We start from the raw sequence: 21,202 nt of genomic DNA, 5'->3' as shown, positions 1-21,202 counted from the left end.
ACCAATGGGCAGGGACTCTCCTCTATATATGTCCTTTACTTTAATCCCAACTCTTCTATCTGCAGCTGTCTTGCACCAGACTCCCATTGCATCGATCCAACTGCGAAGCGCAGAGAAAAAAGGATCCAGAGAAACTAACGGGATCTCAAACTCTCCGCAGCCGGACACTACAACAATCTCTTCTGTATAGTACCTCTCACCCGAAGCTGAAACAATATGAAACAGAACAGGGTGGGTGGGTAGAATAAAAAAACAGACAAGAGGATGGTGGGTGGGATAATACTCGCCTCCTGTCTTTAATAGAATCTAAACCCCCTCTCACGTTAGTGCGGGGGATTAGTCATTCTATGGCATGACAGGAGGCTTCAGATTATGCAAGTTTGAAGCTCTTGTGTCACCCTAACCCCAACATGATCAATACACTTGTGATAAAATAAAATTATTCCAATGATTATTCCCTTGACCAATCAGCTGCTTTGATAATTTTTCCCCCCCAGGAGAACGTCCTGAACACCATAGCACCTTTAACTGAAGAACCAAAGGAGCATTAACTCCCTCTTTCTGCAAAACATACTTAATCTATTAGGTCAAAGGGGGCAAGGGACCCTGCAATAGTGTTCCCACCGGAATAGCAGCTGAGAAGTATTAGGAGGCTAAGAGCCTCTGTATCCCACTTAAACATTTTTAAAACACTTATAACTCATACATGAAAATGTTCTGGAAAAACCTGGATAATAGATGGGGGAAACCATATGCTTACCCCTTCTGGCAACAAAGACCGTGATCCTCTACCCCCCCCCACCCCCCTGGGGAGAAACATTAAACTGTCCATATCTAATGGTCTGCTATCAGAAAAAAAATCTTAACAGGAAAGACAATTCCACATGGATAACTTGGAAAAACAGTTGTAGCACAGACAACCCTTCATTAGCAAAAAACAAAACACACTAATCCAATACGATGTAAATGTCCCCTAGAAGAAAACACCTAGTTTAGGTGGAACCCCAATGCCAATGGACCTGAAAGCCCTACGCACCAAGCACTGCCTATCCACTGTCTTCACCCTTACTGACACTACCTCTGGTTGAGATAATGGCAGTTAATATTTCCATCAACATGTAATGTTAACCTTTCAAAACAACTCCACCAGAAGCTACCTATCTATACTGCAAGGGAGAAACGGAACTGAAAAATTGAGCCACACACCTACTAACCCAGTGGTTGCAAGCTGAAAGGTACCCTTACTTATTAAATGCTGCTCCGAAGTCCTTGATGACACAGATAGAGTCCTGTGAAAGACCTCGGAAGCACCAGGAAGAGATGAAAAAGATCTAACAAATAAGAGAGAGGGGGGTCCCTGAAGGACCCACTCATAAGAGAAAAAATTTGTGGGGGCTGAGAAAGCCCACAGGTGGAGAGGGACTTTACTAGTAATATCCACCGTAATTTCCTATAGGGTTGGGATCCACCTCCGCGAAGGCCAACACTAGGTATGTCGACTGCATGCGTAGCTGAACCAGAAACTCTTGCTATCCAAAGGAGGAAAAAAATGCCACAAGGAACTGACCAATCCCGGAGGAAACAGTCTGAAGGAAGTGCACTGGGATCCACATTCTAACTGCAGAGCCGGGGAACCTAGCATAGAAGGGACAATTGAAAGAGAACCACTAAATCGGAAACCAAAAGTACAAGATCTTGGCAAAGAGAGAGTACTGCTTAACATTATGTTGCTCCTGTCCCGGAGATGTCTGGCATTGATCCTAGAAAAAAGCTCTTGAGTGCAAGAGAGTTCGCTAACAATTCCAGACTGCTGACATGCACTTTCGTCACTAAAGTGGACCACCTCTACCTGTTAAAACCTCCTATCCAGGCACCCCAGCCCAATCTGCTGGTATCTTCCCCGGAAAGACACCCAGAGAGGGAACGAAAAAGAGCCGTGCCATTCTAGGCATTCTTGAGCCTGAGCCACTGAAGGAGCGCCAATGTGACCTCGGGGAACAGAGACCTAACTGTGAGAGAGACAGATTCTTACGAAGATGTTTGGAACTATGACTCGGATGGAACTGACCATATGCCCGTGCAGGTTAGCAAACTGAGGGAAATCCTCCCTTTCAGGGGGAGAAGATGGATTACTTCCTTACGAAGGAGAGTCTGTCACCCGAAAGGATAAAGATGCAGAACTTTAACCTCTTGTATTTATAGCAAAAACCAAATCCCATGATTGTAGAAGGGACACCATTAACTGTCGCCAAAGAAAAAAAAATCTGAAACAATTATCCGAAAACCCCTTGGAACTGAGGTGAGTTATCCCCAGCTTCATTAACCTGGTGGAGCACCAGGGGGCTGATGGGAAAGGCCAAAACTGAAAGGGAGGGTCATTGCTAAGTGCAAACCCATCAATGGAACTGAAGAGGAAACTCCTGATGAGGAACAAAAACAGGAACCACCTAGCCCTCATCCCTGAGGTCTAACTTGATCATACAATCCACCGGGAGAAGGGTGCCCATGGGTGCAATATACCTTTTCATTTTGAAGAATAGATGTTAGAACATGCAAGTTAATTATTGGGCAAAACCCTCCCCCACCCCTCCACCCCCATGTAGCGGGAGCATAGTTATTGCGTTCACAATTGAGAAACCGTGAGGGACACTGGTACCACCGTCCCTTCAAGAAAATGAGGTCACTGACTTCCACACTATCATTCTGCTTGCTATACTGAACACTGGCGGAGGAGGCAGGGGATAAACGGACAAAGAGAGGAAATACTCAAAATGAACCCTCTTTAACTTACTGCAACCCCCGGGGATTTGAGGGGAACGCCCTCCAAGAAAAAAACCCTGGCCAGCCCATGAGGCATTACAGGAGATACCCTAGGTCTAGCAGGACCCCTGCCGACACAACCTTTCCAAAGGAGTCAAAAAATGTTGTTCAAGCCCCTCGAGCAGAGGAGTAAATATGTGCACCTCTTGGTGTGCCTTGTCGAGGATGGGTAGAGCCCTGGGTGAAAAAACAGTGAAAGGAGCGGGCTCTATTCCCTTGAGGGGCAAAGATCTCAATGAAAGCAAGCTTGTCTAATGACCAATTGGGATGAAGTCACATGGGAAAGGACTTACGCCATTCTGTAGAAATGAAGGTGTTAAGTGATGCCGAGCAGGCAAACCGTTCCTAAAGTCCAATTCCGCAGTACTCGCACATCAACAGGCAAAGCCCGTACCTAAGCCTGAGTGACCTGACCCAACACGTTCTATAACTTGCCTTGACAACTCCTCAAGGCCTTATCTAGCCCCTTTTTGGGGCCTGTTCCCTTTATTTGGAACCAAAAGGATACCATGAAGTGGTCGATTCCTGGAAGAGGCCATCTTAAAAAAGAAAAAAATGATGAAAAATGTTACCCCTCTCCCCTTTTTGTGGAGGAAAATGGGAGATCGAAGTTTATCTTGCTCCTTTCTGTAGGCAAAACCTAGACCACTGGGTTATCAATAGAAGAAAAACAGGAACTCCAGGAAACATCTAACAGATCCAAAAAAGGGACAGGGACTGTCAGTATTATTCCGACTCGCTTCCCTGACCCCTTACTATGGGATGGGGTAGGGGTAGAGGGAGAAGAGGAGGGACGGACTGAGTTGTCCTGCAACTTGATTGGATATGCTAATGTACCTAAAGGGAGCTTGATCTGAAAAGCAGAAAAAACCTAACTAGAAGTACTCTTTTATAGGCCCCTAAGGCTGATACTAGTGAGGAAAATAAGAAACGACCAAACATTGTCCAATGAAGACTGATTGCGGTATCAATGGCTAGATCCTAACTCTTACTTTTATTGGAAGAAATAAATTCTACCAATCCACTTTACATAACCACAAACCTAGCAGGTAATGGTTAATGTTCCTCAAATACATCTCATATTCTCGCCATAACAGAGGAAACATAGGAAAAAACATACTGCGCAAGCGCACATCCAAGCTGCTCACCCTAGCCGGGTGTGGCACTCAGCAGCACACAAGGAGTAATCTGGCATTATTTATTTATTTATTGTTGTATTTTAGTCCATAAAGAACTTTTACAATACTACATACAAAAATAATATATTTACAATCATTAACAACAGGAGGAGAATCTTGCATTATAACTCAGGCAAAGCCTGATGTCGAGCAGGCCCTGGTGTGCCTTAAAGCAAGGCGAACAGCTGTGGCAATAGTTTCCAGAAACAAATGCCATAATGTTAAAACTACATTTAAATCTTTCTTAAAACATGCTTAATACCCCTACTATTTGGGTTTCTAAGCGCGGGTATGGAATTCGCACCCCTGTTGTCCCGTGTGGTCTTGCTTCCAAGACCGAACGTTGCCTTAGAAACAACCACCCCCTGTGTGCCAAACCTGAAGCAAAGCTTTTGAAAGGTTTGCACCTGGGGCCGGGGTGGGTGGTACACCTAATCTAAACATATTAATACATTAAAATAAAAATAAATTAATATAAACTGAAATATGAACTAAAATCCATTGAAATATAAATGTAAAATGTGAATATGAAAATATGCAAATCCCACCCCCCCCCAACATGCGTCGGGCCTGGAGCAAAGGTTCCGACAGGCCTTGCATGTTGAGTCTGGGGCGGGCTGCTCACCGGAGCCGATACAAGTGGTAATTGCGCATGCAAACATCCAAGCTCCACACGCGTCGGTCCTGAAGCCAAAGGCTTCCTCGCGCACGTTGGGCATGGAGCGGGTGGGCGTCTTACAAACAACATCAAAGGCCCACACGCGACGGGCCTGAAGCCAAAGGCTTCCTCGCGCACGTTGGGCATGGAGCGGGCGGGCCTCTTCCAAACAACATCAAAGGCCCACACGCAACGGGCCTGAAGCCAAAGGCTTACCCGCGCGTGTTCGGCATGGAGTGATTGGGCCACCCGCTCCGCTACTCGTCCAGTGCTGGAAAGCGCCCACAACCCCACACGCGTCAGATATGAAGCCGGACAAGCTTCCGATCGGCCTGCGCGCGTCAAGGAAACAAAGGAAAAATAACTCTGTCAAAAGCGGAGTTGTTAAATAAAGGGACCCAAAACTCCCACAATCAATCGGCGGTCGCACGCGACCTTAACATTCCATAATGACAACAAGAAAGAGCTTGTTTAAAACAATCAAAGCAGTAAAACGTTATTACCAAATAAAACACCCATATAATAATGTACTACATAATATAAAGAAAGTATTATGCCAAAACTGACTAGCATGCAAAGCACAACTATAAGGAGTGACTTAGCTGTGGTGTCAGCAGCAAAGAAAGAGGAGTTGAGATTAAAGAAAAGGACATATATAGAACAGGGTCCCTGCCCATTGGTCACCTGCAGGGCATGAACTGTCCTCCATGTTGGGGAGCTCCCCTTACATTGACCGTGAACTGTATTATGTTCTGTTATTTAAACTTTTTTGTTTGTAAAAGTTTTTTCTTTCCTGCTGTGGTTCAGAAGTAAAGATTGTAATGCATAATATGAAGCCTCCTGTCATGCAATAGAATCTGCACCAAATCGCAATCTGAAAATGAAAAATGAAAGTAGATGGCCACCACACTGGGCACGTCGAGGGCTGCTTTCCTTCAATGTTGATGGCTGTAGCTATAGAAACAAGATGGCCGCCACGCTAGGCACATTGAGCAGTGCTTTATTTAACGTCCATTCCAGTCACCATGGCAACCCAACGCCCACACAGCTTGAATGTCCCAGACTGCTTGTGCCAAATCCGTACTCCCAAAAGGAAGCCTTAGCACCCCAATTGAACGCCAGGGGAAATTATGGGTACTGAAGTACTTGCAAGCACTCGAGAAGCAGAAAGTCTCTCCAGATCCAGCATAGTGAGCCACATTAGCTCCGAAAATGCTCACGATCAAACCAAAGCCAACAGCAGGTACTGCATCAGCTGGCAACACAGGCTGTCCACAATCACCTTCTAGCCTCACAAACACAAAGACCAGCCACAGTAGGCCGATGCAGATAGACGCCCGAAGATCCACAGAAGTACAATCTCAAAGACCAGAGGTCACAGCACAGACTGTGATAATGCAGACTCCAGCAGCAAACACGTGGGTCCTTCCCCAACCCCGGTACCTTCACAGGTTTACTTCTGTTTGCTCTTCCTTTCAAAGATACACATTCTAATGGAAGACGCGCATCACCACAGTTCTAACACAGCATTCTGCATTCTGTATTCTGAATATTCAGCATGCAGAATGCTACAGGGCGCTAGGGTTTAAATTCTACATCATCCTGCAACTGATGGGATTGATTTGGGATTCAAAAGGACTCCCCCTGATGTCTTTCAGACATACAGTATTTACCCCAATTGTATGCCAATCCTCATATTCAGTTTGCGTAAAGGCTGGAGAGTAGTAGGACGGTCTCAAAGGCTACTGACCAATCAGGAAGCACTACGGCTCTGACATCGTTAGCATCCACCTCCTGTCTCAGGTCACCCAAGATGCATGTCCTTAAGGATTCCATCCAATGACATGGCGGCTTGGGGGGTATCCGGCCCATCTATGGCATAGAAGATGATGAGTCGCTGTGAAGGGATGGAGTTGTTGCACTGCAATTGTCTTATAGTTTGTGATGACCTGTTGTAAAGGAGCCCAAAGTTAGATAGCTCTGATGTTCCTCGGCGGGTGGGTGGCTAACGAATGTTCTGTGAAAAATGCAGTTTGGAATGCCCCAGTAAGATTACCAATTTTGTAGAGAACTATTCAATATGCGCTTTAATGTATAGGCAAGCAATTGGAAATCCAGGAGTTGTTTACAAGTGATTGGTGGGCAGTTGTTGGCTGGAGAGACAGAACATCTATTAGTTCTGACCAGAGTGGGAACAGCTGGCCCTTGAATGGCTCCACTGTGCTACTCTTGTTGCAACCTTTCGCTCTCCATATGTTTGGAATAGACCTCCAATCAGCCGTTGCCCACCCAGTCAATGGTGTGGAATCATGGGAAGCGTAGTGCAAAGCACCTGAAGAGCCAATGGTTGGAAACAGGTCCTGCTCTAGAACATTGTTGCCTTGTGGTTCTTGTTTAGCAGGGGTAAAGGGCTCACGGTGAAATATTGTTTTGGGCGAACTTGGCTTTTGAAACCGGGTCCCCTTATCTTAAAGCATGAACACCGTGGCCTCTGATACTTCGAGGCTCCATGTGACCTTTGACACCTTGAGGTTCCATGTAACCTTGGCCTTGCATTCCTTTCCCATGTCTTCTGGACTTGGGGTCGTGCCAGCTTCACAATGCTCGAGGATAAGGATGCAGCCAGTGTGCTGAAACCGCTGAGTTTTAGAACAGGGAGCTTTATTTCTTTAAAGCAATTTTAACAAAACAATAATGTCAGGACCTTTGTGCCTAAGTTAGTTCTGCTAAGGTGTCCTTTGAAAAAAGGGGCTCTTGCTCGCAGGCCCTGGACATCTGACGCCTCTCACGAAAAGTGGGCAGATGACGATTGGGTTATAATCCTTGTCAAGTGCATGTTTACGCCTCGGGTGCAGTTAGGCCTTTTGGGTTTATGAAGGACGCCCCTCCAGTGTCCCTCCATCTAGTAACTACTGGTGCAACTGTACACAAAAGGCGGCCTGACACAAGGGATGCGTTGCCACTAACTGAGAGCACAGTCTATGCAGGGATAAGATAATACCACACATTAGCTAGCAGTTTTATAACTTGATTGATTGATTATTATGTTTACGGACTAGTCAGCTGATTGAAAAGATCACTGGTGGTTCTTGGAGTGATATGTAGGCTGGGTGATAGACACTTCGTTACAGTTATGTGTGGTTAGGTTAACTGGTAGTTTGAAACAGGAATGTCTGATAATGTGTTAGTTTAGCAGGGTGACTTCCAAGATCAAGGGTTTACAGCAGATCTTATTTCCAGAGTGTAAGATTGCTTAACAGGTTGATGGATGGATTAAGGTGCCATTTAGGTGATGGGTTGGCAGGGCCTTTGCTGGTTGGACTGGTAGGTCTGTGCATAGATTGTTAAACATATTGGTTGATTAATAGGATGATTGGTTGGTTGGGAGATGGGTTAACAGATGTGTTGATGAAGTTGCAGTTCAATTAACAGATGGCATGACAGCTAAGGTGATGGATACATCGATGAGTGGCTGGATGGATGGACGGACGGACGGATGGACGGATCTGAAATGGATGGTTTCAAAATTTCATTAGATAGGGAGACAAGTCGGCTGGCGGACGGTTTTATTGGTTAGATAATGTGTTGATTCACTGGTTGAATAAGAGGTAAAATGTCCTTTAATCGATTAGTCAATATATCACCTCGATTCACAGGTCAGCTGAGAGACTGGCAGCTGATGAATGTTGTGTTAGGGCCAGCTGATTATTGCATGAACATGCCAGTTGGTTGGCAGATTGAAAATTAGGCTGGCTGGTGAATTCAAAGGTCACATGGTGAATTGACAGGTCATTCGATGAGTGGATTGGTAGTTGAGTCATTTAGTGGCTTGAAAAATTAGTTTTAGGGTAAAGTAACCTGTTGCTTGATGGATTTATATAGAGCTAATGGATTAACAGGTGGTTAATGGGGTCATTGACATGTCATCGAATAGATGGATTGGCAGTTCAAGTGATGAACTGCGGGGTCAATTGATGGTTTCACATGTCAGTTGTGGGTGGGATGGTGTTACAGGTCAGCAATGGATGGATTTAAAGGCCAGTTTATCAGTGGTTGGTTATACAGGTTGGTTGGTCGATTGATGGATGGACGGGTCTCATGATGGATGAAAGCGCATGTCAGTTGAAGGATGGATCGACATATATGTGGATGGATGGATTGGTAGGTCATGTGACTGGTGACTGACCAATCAGTAGTTGCCGGCTTAAGCAGATATCTTGCTGATCTGGTCATGTGGGGGGAGGAGGATGAATTGACCGGCAAGTTGCTGGATGGACAGCTGATGTATTGACTGGATGGTCACGTAGGGGTGATGTATTGACAGGCAAGTTGCTGGATGGACAGCTGATGTGATGACTGGATGGTCACGTGGGGTTGATGTATTGACAGGCACGTTACTAGATGGACAGCTGAGGTGCTAACTGGATGGTCACGTGGGGGTGATGTATTGACAGGCAAGTTGCTGGATGGACAGCTGAGGTGCTGACTGGATAGGCAGAGGGCTGGGTGGTCACGCGGGGGTGATACGCTGACAGGCGAGGTGCTCTATAGATTGCTGAGAAGCTAAATGGGCAGGTGGATTGATGGATGATCATGTGAGGTGATGTATTTATATGTGGACTGCTGTACTGACAGGTGCCGTAATCGATAACTGGATTAATCATAAACTCTCGCCTCTCTTCCCACCTCCCCACAGAAGCAGTACAGCCCGAGCTGCCGGTTCAAGGAGCGCATCGAGGAGAACGGCTACAACACATATGCTTCTTGGCGCTGGAGGCACCAGGGACGACAGATGTTTGTATCCCTCAATGGGCGAGGAGCCCCTAGGCGTGGCCAGCGGACCCGACGCAAGCACGTCTCTGCGCACTTCCTGCCCATGTTGGTGTCTGCAACACCCTTCGCTTTCTGACATTATGCTCTTTTTTAAACAAATCTATATATTTTTAATATTTATTATATGTTTATTTAAGAATTTAAATATATTATCTGGTCAGCTACACTGGATGTAACACAGCTTAGGAAAATAGAACCCAACACCGCTGCTCGGATTAGAGTGGGTTAAATAGAAACAGCACATCCCAATAAAGTTCCATTAAAAGTGTATGCAGCTATGGTCCGACCCGAAGCGTAGAAGCTCATTTAGGAATTGTTAGTACTGTCCCATTAAAGGTTCATCAGCCCTGTTTAGGGGTGCCCTTTATGGCACAAAAGAAATACAGCAGCCCTGGTCATAAATGCTGGTACTATGCTACTAAGAGAGACCCGCTGAGAAGTTCTGGTATAGAAGGGCCTGTACCTTTCTTAGGGGGCTGCTACAGCTCTGCCAAGAAGCTCTGCCAAGAAGTACTGGCATAGGTGCAATGCTGAAAAGAGCTGGCACCTTTCTTAGGGGGTTCCTACAGCTCTATCAGGAAGTGCGGGCATAGGAGCAATGCTGAGAATGGCCGGTACCTTCCTTGGGGGGCTGCTACAGCTCTGCCAAGAAGTGCGGGCATAGGAGCAATTCTGACAATGGCCGGTACCTTCCTTGGGGGGCTGCTACAGCTCTTCCAGGAAGTTCTGGTATAGGAGCAATGCTGAGAATGGCCAGTACCTTCCTTGGGGGGCTGCTACAGCTCTGCCAGGAAGTGCTGGTATAGGAGCAATGCTGAGAAGAGCCTGTGCCTTCCTTGGGGGGCTGCTACAGCTCTGCCAGGAAGTCCTGGAATAGGAGCAATGCTGAAAAGAGCCGGTACCTTCCTTGGGGGGGCTGCTACAGCTCTTCCAGGAAGTGCTGGTATAGGAGCAATGCTGAGAATGGCCAGTACCTTCCTTGGGGGGCTGCTACAGCTCTGCCAGGAAGTTCTGGTATAGGAGCAATGCTGAGAAGAGCCTGTGCCTTCCTTGGGGGGCTGCTACAGCTCTGCCAGGAAGTGCTGGTATAGGAGCAATGCTGAGAAGAGCCTGTGCCTTCCTTGGGGGGTGCTACAGCTCTGCCAGGAAGTTCTGGTATAGGAGCAATGCTGAGAAGAGCCTGTACCTTCCTTGGGGGGGCTGCTACAGCTCTTCCAGGAAGTGCTGGTATAGGAGCAATGCTGAGAAGACCCTGTACCTTCCTTGGGGGGGCTGCTACAGCTCTTCCAGGAAGTGCTGGTATAGGAGCAATGCTGAGAAGAGCCTGTACCTTCCTTGGGGGGCTGCTACAGCTCTGCCAGGAAGTCCTGGAATAGGAGCAATGCTGAAAAGAGCCGGTACCTTCCTTGGGGGGGCTGCTACAGCTCTTCCAGGAAGTGCTGGTATAGGAGCAATGCTGAGAATGGCCAGTACCTTCCTTGGGGGGCTGCTACAGCTCTGCCAGGAAGTTCTGGTATAGGAGCAATGCTGAGAAGAGCCTGTGCCTTCCTTGGGGGGCTGCTACAGCTCTGCCAGGAAGTGCTGGTATAGGAGCAATGCTGAGAAGAGCCTGTGCCTTCCTTGGGGGGTGCTACAGCTCTGCCAGGAAGTTCTGGTATAGGAGCAATGCTGAGAAGAGCCTGTACCTTCCTTGGGGGGGCTGCTACAGCTCTTCCAGGAAGTGCTGGTATAGGAGCAATGCTGAGAAGAGCCTGTACCTTCCTTGGGGGCTGCTACAGCTCTGCCAGGAAGTTCTGGTATAGGAGCAATGCTGAGAAGAGCCTGTACCTTCCTTGGGGGGCTGCTACAGCTCTGCCAGGAAGTGCTGACATAGGAGCAATGCTGAGAATGGCCAGTACCTTCCTTGGGGGGCTGCTACAGCTCTGCCAAGAAGTCCTGGAATAGGAGCAATGCTGAAAAGAGCCGGTACCTTCCTTGGGGGGGGGGGGCTGCTACAGCTCTTCCAGGAAGTGCTGGTATAGGAGCAATGCTGAGAATGGCCAGTACCTTCCTTGGGGGGCTACTACAGCTCTGCCAGGAATTGCTGGTATAGGAGCAATGCTGAGAAGAGCCTGTGCCTTCCTTGGGAGGCTGCTACAGCTCTGCCATGAAGTGCTGGTATAGGAGCAATGCTGAGAAGGGCCTGTACCTTCCTTGGGGGGCTGCTACAGCTCTTCCAGGAAGTGCTGGTATAGGAGCAATGCTGAGAGAGCCTGTACCTTCCTTGGGGGGGGGGGGGCTGCTACAGCTCTGCCAGGAAGTTCTGGTATAGGAGCAATGCTGAGAAGAGCATGTACCTTCCTTGGGGGGCTGCTACAGCTCTGCCAGGAAGTGCTGACATAGGAGCAATGCTGAGAATGGCCAGTACCTTCCTTGGGGGGCTGCTACAGCTCTGCCAAGAAGTCCTGGAATAGGAGCAATGCTGAAAAGAGCCGGTACCTTCCTTGGGGGGGCTGCTACAGCTCTGCCAGGAAGTGCTGGTATAGGAGCAATGCTGAGAATGGCCAATACCTTCCTTGGGGGGCTGCTACAGCTCTGCCAGTAAGTGCTGGTATGGGAGCAATGCTGAGAAGAGCCTGTACCTTCCCTGGGGGGCTGCTACAGTTCTTCCAGGAAGTGCTGGTTTTGGAGCAATGCTGAGAATGGCCAGTACCTTCCTTGGGGGGCTGCTACAGCTCTGCCAGGAAGTGCTGACATAGGAGCAATGCTGAGAAGGGCCTGTACCTTTATTAGGGGGCTGCTACAGCTCTGCCAAGAAGTACTGGCATAGGTGCAATGCTGAAAAGAGCTGGCACCTTTCTTAGGGGGTTCCTACAGCTCTATCAGGAAGTGCGGGCATAGGAGCAATGCTGAGAATGGCCGGTACCTTCCTTGGGGGGCTGCTACAGCTCTGCCAAGAAGTGCGGGCATAGGAGCAATTCTGACAATGGCCGGTACCTTCCTTGGGGGGCTGCTACAGCTCTTCCAGGAAGTTCTGGTATAGGAGCAATGCTGAGAATGGCCAGTACCTTCCTTGGAGGGCTGCTACAGCTCTGCCAGGAAGTGCTGGTATAGAAACAATGCTGAGAACAGCTGGGGCCTTCCTTAAGGGGCTGCTAACGTTCTGCCAGGAAGTGCTGGTACTGCCCTATATACGCCTGCTGCTGTTCTATTATAATTATAATCATGTGTGTTCTTCTATAGTGCAACAGGTGCTATTACTCTCCCATGTATTACTACTCAGTTTATTGACCCTGGAAAGATGAAGGGCTGAGTCGGCGCTTCTGCGGGTTTCAGACATGTGAGAGACCAGCACTTAACTTGTGAGTTATCCACCTGAAAAGCTCTCACGCAGTATCTTATCTCAAGTAGACACCCTTTTTAAATGCCCTGGTACTGTCCTTTTAAATGTGCAGGTGTCTTACTATGAAGTGACAGTGCTGTCCCAGTCGAACTGTAGAAGCCATGCCGAGAAGTGCTGGTACTGTCATATTCAATGTACAGGCGTCTTGCTATGAAGTGCCAGTACCGCCTTTTTCAAACTGCAGAAGCTATGCCTAGAAGTGCTGCTACTGTCCTAGTCAGTGTACAGGTGTCTTACTATGAAATGACAGTACTAGTGCTACCCTGTTCGAAGCCAAACCGGAGAAGTGCTGGTACTGTCCTATTAACAGTATAGCAGCCGTACTCAGACGAGCCAGTACTGCTCCATTCAAAGCATCACAACCCTCGAGAAACGCAGGCCTTGCCGAGAAACACTAATACTAAAAATATACAAATAAAAATTCATTACATTTCATATACTAAAAAAATCCCTTTCCAGACCCAAAAACATCCTAAAAAAAACAACAACAATACTGTACTAAATACTTCTTGATCAGAAGGGGCAATCTTTTCTGGTTTAAACACTAATTCCCTACATTAAAAAATCTTTTAAGTGTGCACAATGTACTTTGCATATTTTTCTTTTGCACACATGACAAGCCTAGAGGCCCTGGTGAGGATTCCCGCTACTGTCCCAGCAGAAGTAAAGACACGCTGCTCGAATGTGAGCTGATATTGACCCACTACACATACGCTGAGCAAGTGCTGGCAAGGATGGCATTTGCCACTCGTTGTAAAAACGGGCTGCAGAAAAGGCAGAGGTACTTGGGCGCTCTCTGCCACAGACGTACAGGCCTTGGCACCGGATCGTGTCACCCCTCAACCCCAAGGATAAGGACTTGATATCGACGCTCAAGGATGGCAGAATCCTTGGGTGGGCAAGGATCTGCGCGACCTGCAGCAAACTGACGGATCCTGTTTTTATATGTACTTAGCGGAAATACTTATTACATGTGCTGAAATGGCAAGATAACTAATAAAAGTATTATTCCATATGCGCCAGTTGCCATACATCCTCTTTATTGAATCGAGTGTCTTCATCAAAGGTACAGCCTACATTTCACTGACTAACCGAATGTGTACACCCTGTATTATGCACCTTGCATTGCAAAGCCCGTTATCCTGTATTCCAGTGGGTCCCTTGCATTGTGAGACCCTGTATCCGCAGTACAAGAGCTGATATGCCCATAGGGATGTGGACAATCTGTGTGCTCCTAATCTGGAGGACATCTTCTTTCTCTGCCAACCCAGCCACTCTACTCAAACCAGGAGCTTGCACCAAGGTCGAATTTGTGGGCGCTTGTAATGAGGTAGGCTACAGTGTGGCAGCCTTGAGTGGGTCCAGATTCGTGGCACGGAGCCCGGTTAAGAGGGTATTCCCCTGTCAGTGTTGGAGATCATGAGAGCATGCACCACAGTGTGGAGGTCATACAGGGAAAGAAGGGTTTGATATAAGATAGCGGAAGATGGCTGCAAAGTGGAGGGTTTTTTGCTCTTTTCTTTATAGACTTAAATAGGCAATTGGGGCCGAAATCTATTAAGGTTTGAACGTATTTTCCTATAAAACGCATCTTGTTGCCATAGAAGCACATGTGGTTGCGGGGCAGTGGCTCTTTGGGATTCATCCGTAGAAGGTGGGTCTCCTTTTGGCTGGGTCAAGACATCTCATGAAGCAGGGAGTGGAAGTGCTCAAATGGATGAGCCTCTTAGATTACCAGAAGTTTCACAGTCCCAACTGGGGAGACGGGGCTAGCATTTGGGGCTCACCCAAGGCACAGTACTCTGCCCTTCTTAGCATTTGCTGCCAAATCACCATAGAACTTGTCCAGGTCAAGGGCTTTTACGGGGTAGCAACAGGCCTCCCACTGGAGCTTTCAGTGATGACGGGCTCTTCCAAATGAGAAGGGGGCATCAAAGAGTAAGGGCTATGCCAAGGACTACAAAAAGTCATTATGGGGTCATGCTAGACTCACTAAGGCTCTGCACTGTTTTCATGGTAACAGTGCCCATGCCCATTAGCAGGGACGGACCACTTAAGGTCACCGCACCACATAGAATGAGCTGCAGCTATCGGGTAGAAAGGTCCCATTGGCAAATCTAGTACAGATGGGGGCAGGTCGCTTAATGACAGGTGCCTGTGCAGTTTCCGGGACCTGCCTCTTATGCCAATGAGATATTGACATCTGTTATAGCCCAAGACTCATATGTTCAAGAAGCAGTGCCTTCCGATAATGGGGGCAGCAACACCGCCCAACTCTGGAGCAGCCACAACTAGATTCTGACTAAAAGGAAAAGGTTGCTGTCTTCGGTGTTCTGTTCCCCACCTGAGGTAGGTAGGTGTGGATGTTGGAATCCTGGGCACACAAGACACTGGGACATTGACATAGGCCATTGAGGGAGGATGTGTGCTTGGGGAGATCGACTGGCTCCCAAGGAACACTACCCTCTCCAGTTATTCCTTTCAGAATGCAATCTAAAATCTCTGTCAGCAGCCGGCATCCTTTGAAAGGATGTCGTGTGCTATTCATATGCGTGTCCAGGGAGTGGGCTGGGGGTGGCACGTGCCACAGCTGGAAGCTGATTGGCTACCCCAGGTGCCACCCCCTTATCCTAAACTATTATCATTATCTAGCAGGAATGTGTGCGCGTGTGCCCACTCGTACTTCATGCCACCCCTGCATAAGCCAGAGCCCCACTTGGGCCACCCCAGATAAGAGCCTGGACACATGACTGGTGCTATTAATCTAAAGCTGTGCCCCATGGCCCCCATGTTTAGGGACATCCAGGCTGATGCAGGAGACTTTCGATTGATAGAAGGAAGAGCTTCAACGAGGTCTGTCAATGTCCAAGGATGTGTAATGGTCAATTAAGCCAATACATCGAACCTTCTGGTTAAAATATGAACCATCTATAATTGGAGAAATCCTCTGCAAAAAATGGGCATATCAAATTGTAATTAACTTTATCAGTGACTGTAGCAGGAATTGCCCACAATGTTGGAATCCTAACAGCCAGTCAGGACCCAGGGCTTTTGGGCAATATTCTCGGATGTGGCCATGGTTCGCTCGGGCACACGCTTCCTGTCCTCTCCCCAAAAGTTGCCTTCTCGTTACAGCACCACCCATGCTCGCTGGCCACTCCTTTCTCCACTCCGGCGGGCCTTCCTTCCCAATGGATTTCCTGTGGCTTTGCCCACTAGCTGCAGAAATGGAGAACGGACTTCCCTTGCTCAGCGGCTGAGAACCTTTTCTGTTCTCCATTTCTATGACTTGCGGATGGAGCCAAGGGGCAGGCAGATACACCGGGCCGTATCCACCGTATCCCCAGGTGCTCATGGAATTATATTGCCCACATCAGCAGGCAATTTAGCCTTCTATGTGACAGCCAGTCCTCCTTATGCGCCCTTTGCTTAGAGCCAGGCGTTGGTTTGTAGGCATATTAGAGGCTGTATTGCTCGCTGGCATGGGGGATAGTGCTTAATATTCATTTTGTTATTTGGGTATCTTTTTAATACTACATTTGACATCTTTCCACTTCAAAGCACTTGTCCAGCATGTGAACCTGACGTTGAGAGTTCAGGCCTTCTCTTAGTTTGCTGTTGTAAATGTCTGGTCATTATTTCGTATGGGTTTGAATGGACATCCTTCATCCGAATGTTCTCTGATTGGTCGGTTCAGGTCGTTTTTCGGTCTAATTCCATAGCTAGCCCACTCATGGGTGCCCTTGAGTCTCGCAGAAGCCGGCTGGGGATGCTGAAATCCATCCTCGTCCTCCATAGTGGCTCTAAGGCTTCAGGACGCCTCTGTTTGCCACGGTAGCAGAATAAAACAGGCGAGACATGTCTTAATAGATCAGGCAGAGAAAGGACCAGGAAGGATGCAGAAGACACACGTGAGACCCAAGTATTAATAAATAGGACAGGTCTACATCAACAGTGTTTAATCATAAAGTAATGATTTTTGATACAAGCTAAAACACGCACAATACTGTGGTTCACATGGTGAACTACTGATTTAGGAAGAGTTATGGCTAAAGATAGATGTTGGGATGCCTGTTATATTAATCTATGGCAAATGTATGCGTTTATTCACAACTTACATCTCTGAATGGCAAGCAAAGCGGTGGATTCAAGTCTGGTTCATCGGGGATCAGGTGGGCAGCATGGGTGATCTGTGGTGATCACTCCAGGAGTCTCAGGTCAGTCTGCGGGGATCTGGTAGGCAGCATGGGTGATCTGTGGTGACCACTCAAGGAGTCACAGGCCAGTCTGCGGGCATCTGGTGGGCAGCATGGGTGATCTGTGGTGACCACTACAGGAGTCACAGGCCAGTCTGTGGGATTTGGTGTGCAGCATGGGTGTTCTGTGGTGACCACTCCAGGAGTCACAGGTCAGTCTGCGGGGATCTGGTAGGCAGTATGGGTGATCTGTGGTGACCACTCCAGGAGTCACAGGTCAGTCTGTGGGGATCGGGTGGGCAGCATGGGTGATCTGTGGTGACCACTCCAGGAGTCACAGGCCAGTCTGCGGGGATCAGGTGGGCAGCATGGGTGATCTCTGGTGACCACTCCAGGGGTCACAGGTCAGTCTGCAGGGATCTGGTAGGCAGAATGGGTGATCTGTGGTGTCCACTCCAGGAGTCTCAGGTCAGTCTGCAGGGATCTGGTGGGCAGCATGGGTGATCTGTGGTGTCCACTCCAGGATTAACAGGTCAGTCTGCGGGATCTGGTGGGCAGCATGGGTGATCTGTGGTGACCACTCCAGTGGTCACAGGTCAGTCTGCGGGGATCTGGTAGGCAGCTTGGGTTATCTGTGGTGCCCACTCCAGGAGTCTGAGGTCAGTCTGCGGGGATCTGGTGGCAGCATGGGTGATCTGTGGTGTCCACTCCAGGAGTCTCCGGTCAGTCTGCGGGGATCTGGTGGGTAGCATGAGTGATCTGTGGTGTCCACTCCAGGAGTCTCAGGTCAGTCTGCGGGGATCTGGTGGGCAGCATGGGTGATCTGGGGTTATCACGCCATGGTCAGGAATCATAGGTAAGTCTTCCAGGATATGGTGAGCAGCCATCGTTGCTAGGGGGGGGGCTAAGGGGGCTATAGCCCCTGATCTTTTGGTTGTAGCCCCGGATAGAATCTCAGGAGCTACAGCCAAAAGACCAGCTAGCCCCCAGTCCCAACAGTTCCGACAGCAGCTTAGCCCCGGGTCTTTTCCAGACCTAGCAACTCCCCTGGGTTTCCCCATCGCTCTCTGTGCCATTGCTAGGGTTACCCAGCAGAGGGCGTGGGTTTCTCTAAATGCCCTTATAAGGGTTTGTGAAGTTCAGCCTCGCCACATTGCAATAGGCTCAGAATGCAGCAGTCAGTCTCCTTTTTGGGCTCATTAATCTGGTCGTAGATTCCAGTTTCGGGTCTGCCTGCACTTACTCCAAGTGGCAGCAGGAGTCACATTTGAGGTTGGGGTTTACTCCGTAAACTTGGTTGACTGTATTTAGCTGACAAATTGCAGCTTCGGGCTCCAGCAAATATATCCTCCTGACCTGATGTACTATAATGTGGGCCGGGTCCCCTCAGCCCTGGAAGCCAAAGCGTGGTTTACCTTGTGCAGGGCGTCGGGAAGTGGCCAAGCTCAGGCACCTGCCCAAAAAGGACCGTTACAGATCAGCGTCTGGAGATCCCCTGGGGTACAGCACACTCCTTCATCAGTTGCTACCTCCGTCCATTGCCTTTCTAGGGTCACCAGCGGCTAGAGCGGAAAAGCTCCTGTGGCCGGATCCGTTCACTGCACACTCCTCAGGATACGGAAGGGACTCGCATGCAATGGTTTGATATTGGGATCCTCCCCATGCAGTACTGGATCCCACAGAGGAGATGATTTAGGAGATGGAGGTCACCTGCTTGCTTGGCAACTTCGGCATTTGTGGTTCTCCTTTGTTCTGACTTCAGGATCTTCCCACTCAGCACAGAAGAATGCACCCCTCACCACCCCAATGAAGGTGCTTCGGGTTCCTCGATGCATCTGTCCCCATACTCCTCCAGGTAATGGTGCTTCGGGTTCGTCCATGCAGCTGCCCCAATACTCCTCCAGGTAATGGTGCTTCGGGTTCCTCCATGCAGCTGCCCCATACTCCTCCAGGTAATGGTGCTTCGGGTTCCTCCATGCAGCTGCCCCCATACTCCTCCGGGTACTGGTGCAATGGGTTCCTCCATGCAGCTGCCCCCATACTGCTCCGGGTACTGGTGCTTCGGGTTCCTCAATGCAGCTGCCCCCATACTCCTCCGGGTACTGGTGCAACGGGTTCCTCCATGCAGCTGCCCCCATACTCCTCCTGGTACTGGTGCCACTGGTTCCTCCATGCAGCTGCCCGCATACTCCTCCGGGTAATGGTGCAAAGGGTTCCTCCATGCAGCTGCCCCCATACTCCTCCGGGTACTGGTGCAACGGGTTCCTCCATGCAGCTGCCCCCATACTCCTCTGGGTACTGGTGCAACGGGTTCCTCCATGCAGCTGCCCCCATACTGCTCTGGGTAATGGTGCATTGGGTTCATCCATGCAGCTGCCCCCCTACGGCTATGGGTACCGGTGCAAAGGGTTCCTCCATGCAGCTGCCCCCATACTCCTCGGTACTGGTGCAACGGGTTCCTCCATGCAGCTGCCCCCATACTCCTCCGGGTACTGGTGCAACAGGTTCCTCCATGCAGCTGCCCCCATACTGCTCCGGGTAATGGTGCATTGGGTTCCTCCATGCAGCTGCCCCCATACTGCTCCGGGTAATGGTGCATTGGGTTCATCCATGCAGCTGCCCCCATACTGCTCCGGGTAATGGTGCTTCGGGTTCCTCAATGCAGCTGCCCCCATACTCCTCTGGGTACTGGTGCAACAGGTTCCTCCATGCAGCTGCCCCCATACTCCTCCGGGTACTGGTGCAACAGGTTCCTCCATGCAGCTGCCCCCATACTGCTGCGGGTACTGGTGCTTTGGGTTCCTCTATGCAGCTTCCCCCATACTGCTATGGGTACTGGTGCAAAGGGTTGCTCCATGCAGCTGCCCCCATACTGCTCCCAGTAATGGTGCAAAGGGCTCCTCCATGCAGCTGCCCCCACACTCCTCCAGGTAATGGTGCTTCGGGTTCCTCCATGCAGCTGCCCCCATACTCCTCCGGGTAATGGTGCTTCGGGTTCCTCCATGCAGCTGCCCCCATACTCCTCTGGGTACAGATGCTTCGGGTTCCTCCTGCCACCATGCTCCTCTGGGTACTGGTGCTTCAGGTTCCTCCATGCAGCTGCCCCCATACTCCTCCGGGTAATGGTGCTTCAGGTTCCTCCATGCAGCTTCCCCCATACTCCTCCGGGTACTGGTGCAACGGGTTGCTCCATGCAGCTGCCCCCATACTCCTCCAGGTAATGGTGCTTCGGGTTCCTCCATGCAGCTGCCCCCATACTCCTCCGGGTACTGGTGCAACGGGTTCCTCCATGCATCTGCCCCCATACTCCTCTGGGTACTGGTGCAACGGGTTCCTCCATGCAGCTGCCCCCATACTCCTCTGGGTACTGGTGCAACGGGTTCCTCCATGCAGCTGCCCCCATACTGCTCCGGGTAATGGTGCATTGGGTTCCTCAATGCAGCTGCCCCCCTACTGCTATGGGTACTGGTGCAAAGGGTTCCTCCATGCAGCTGCCCCCATACTTCTCGGGGTACTGGTGCAACAGGTTCCTCCATGCAGCTGCCCCCATACTCCTCCGGGTACTGGTGCAACAGGTTCCTCCATGCAGCTGCCCCCATAATGCTCCGGGTAATGGTGCAGTGGGTTCCTCCATGTAGCTACCCCCCTACTGCTATGGGTACTGGTGCAAAGGGTTACTCCATTCAGCTGCCCCCATACTGCTCCGGGTAATGGTGTAAAGGGTTCCTCCATGCAGCTGCCCCCATACTCCTCCGGTTACTGGTGCAACGGGTTCCTCCATGCAGCTGCCCCCATACTGCTCCGGGTAATGGTGCTTCGGGTTCCTCAATGCAGCTGCTCCCATACTCCTCCGGGTACTGGTGCAATGGGTTCCTCCATGCAGCTGCCCCCATACTCCTCCAGGTACTGGTGCAACAGGTTCCTCCATGCAGCTGCCCCCATACTCCTCTGGGTACTGGTGCAACGGGTTCCTCCATGCAGCTGTCCCCATACTGCTCCGGGTACTGGTGCTTCGGGTTCCTCCATGCAGCTTCCTCCATACTGCTTTGGGTACTGGTGCTTTGGATTCCTCTATGCAGCTGCCCCCATACTGCTATGGGTCCTGGTGCAAAGGGTTCCTCCATGCAGCTGCCCC

The 21,202-nt window shown here is 49.7% G+C and overlaps 1 protein-coding gene across 1 annotated transcript in view; it reads left to right on the top strand.

Moving 5' to 3' along the window:
• FGF22 (fibroblast growth factor 22) overlaps positions 1–13,853 on the top strand; it is a 63,804-nt gene extending 49,951 nt beyond the window's left edge. Inside the window, exon 3 of the mRNA XM_069612324.1 lies at positions 9,353–13,853. Coding sequence (XP_069468425.1) covers positions 9,353–9,565 — 213 coding nt within the window. The 3' untranslated portion in view covers positions 9,566–13,853. The remainder of the gene's footprint in view (positions 1–9,352) is intronic.
• Positions 13,854–21,202: the final 7,349 nt, after the last annotated feature.

The sequence above is a fragment of the Ambystoma mexicanum genome, chromosome 1p (genome assembly GCF_040938575.1).
Source record: "Ambystoma mexicanum isolate Mex_15411 chromosome 1p, UKY_AmexF1_1, whole genome shotgun sequence".
Lineage (NCBI taxonomy): Eukaryota > Metazoa > Chordata > Amphibia > Caudata > Ambystomatidae > Ambystoma > Ambystoma mexicanum.
This window is presented reverse-complemented; position numbering and strand designations above follow the sequence as displayed.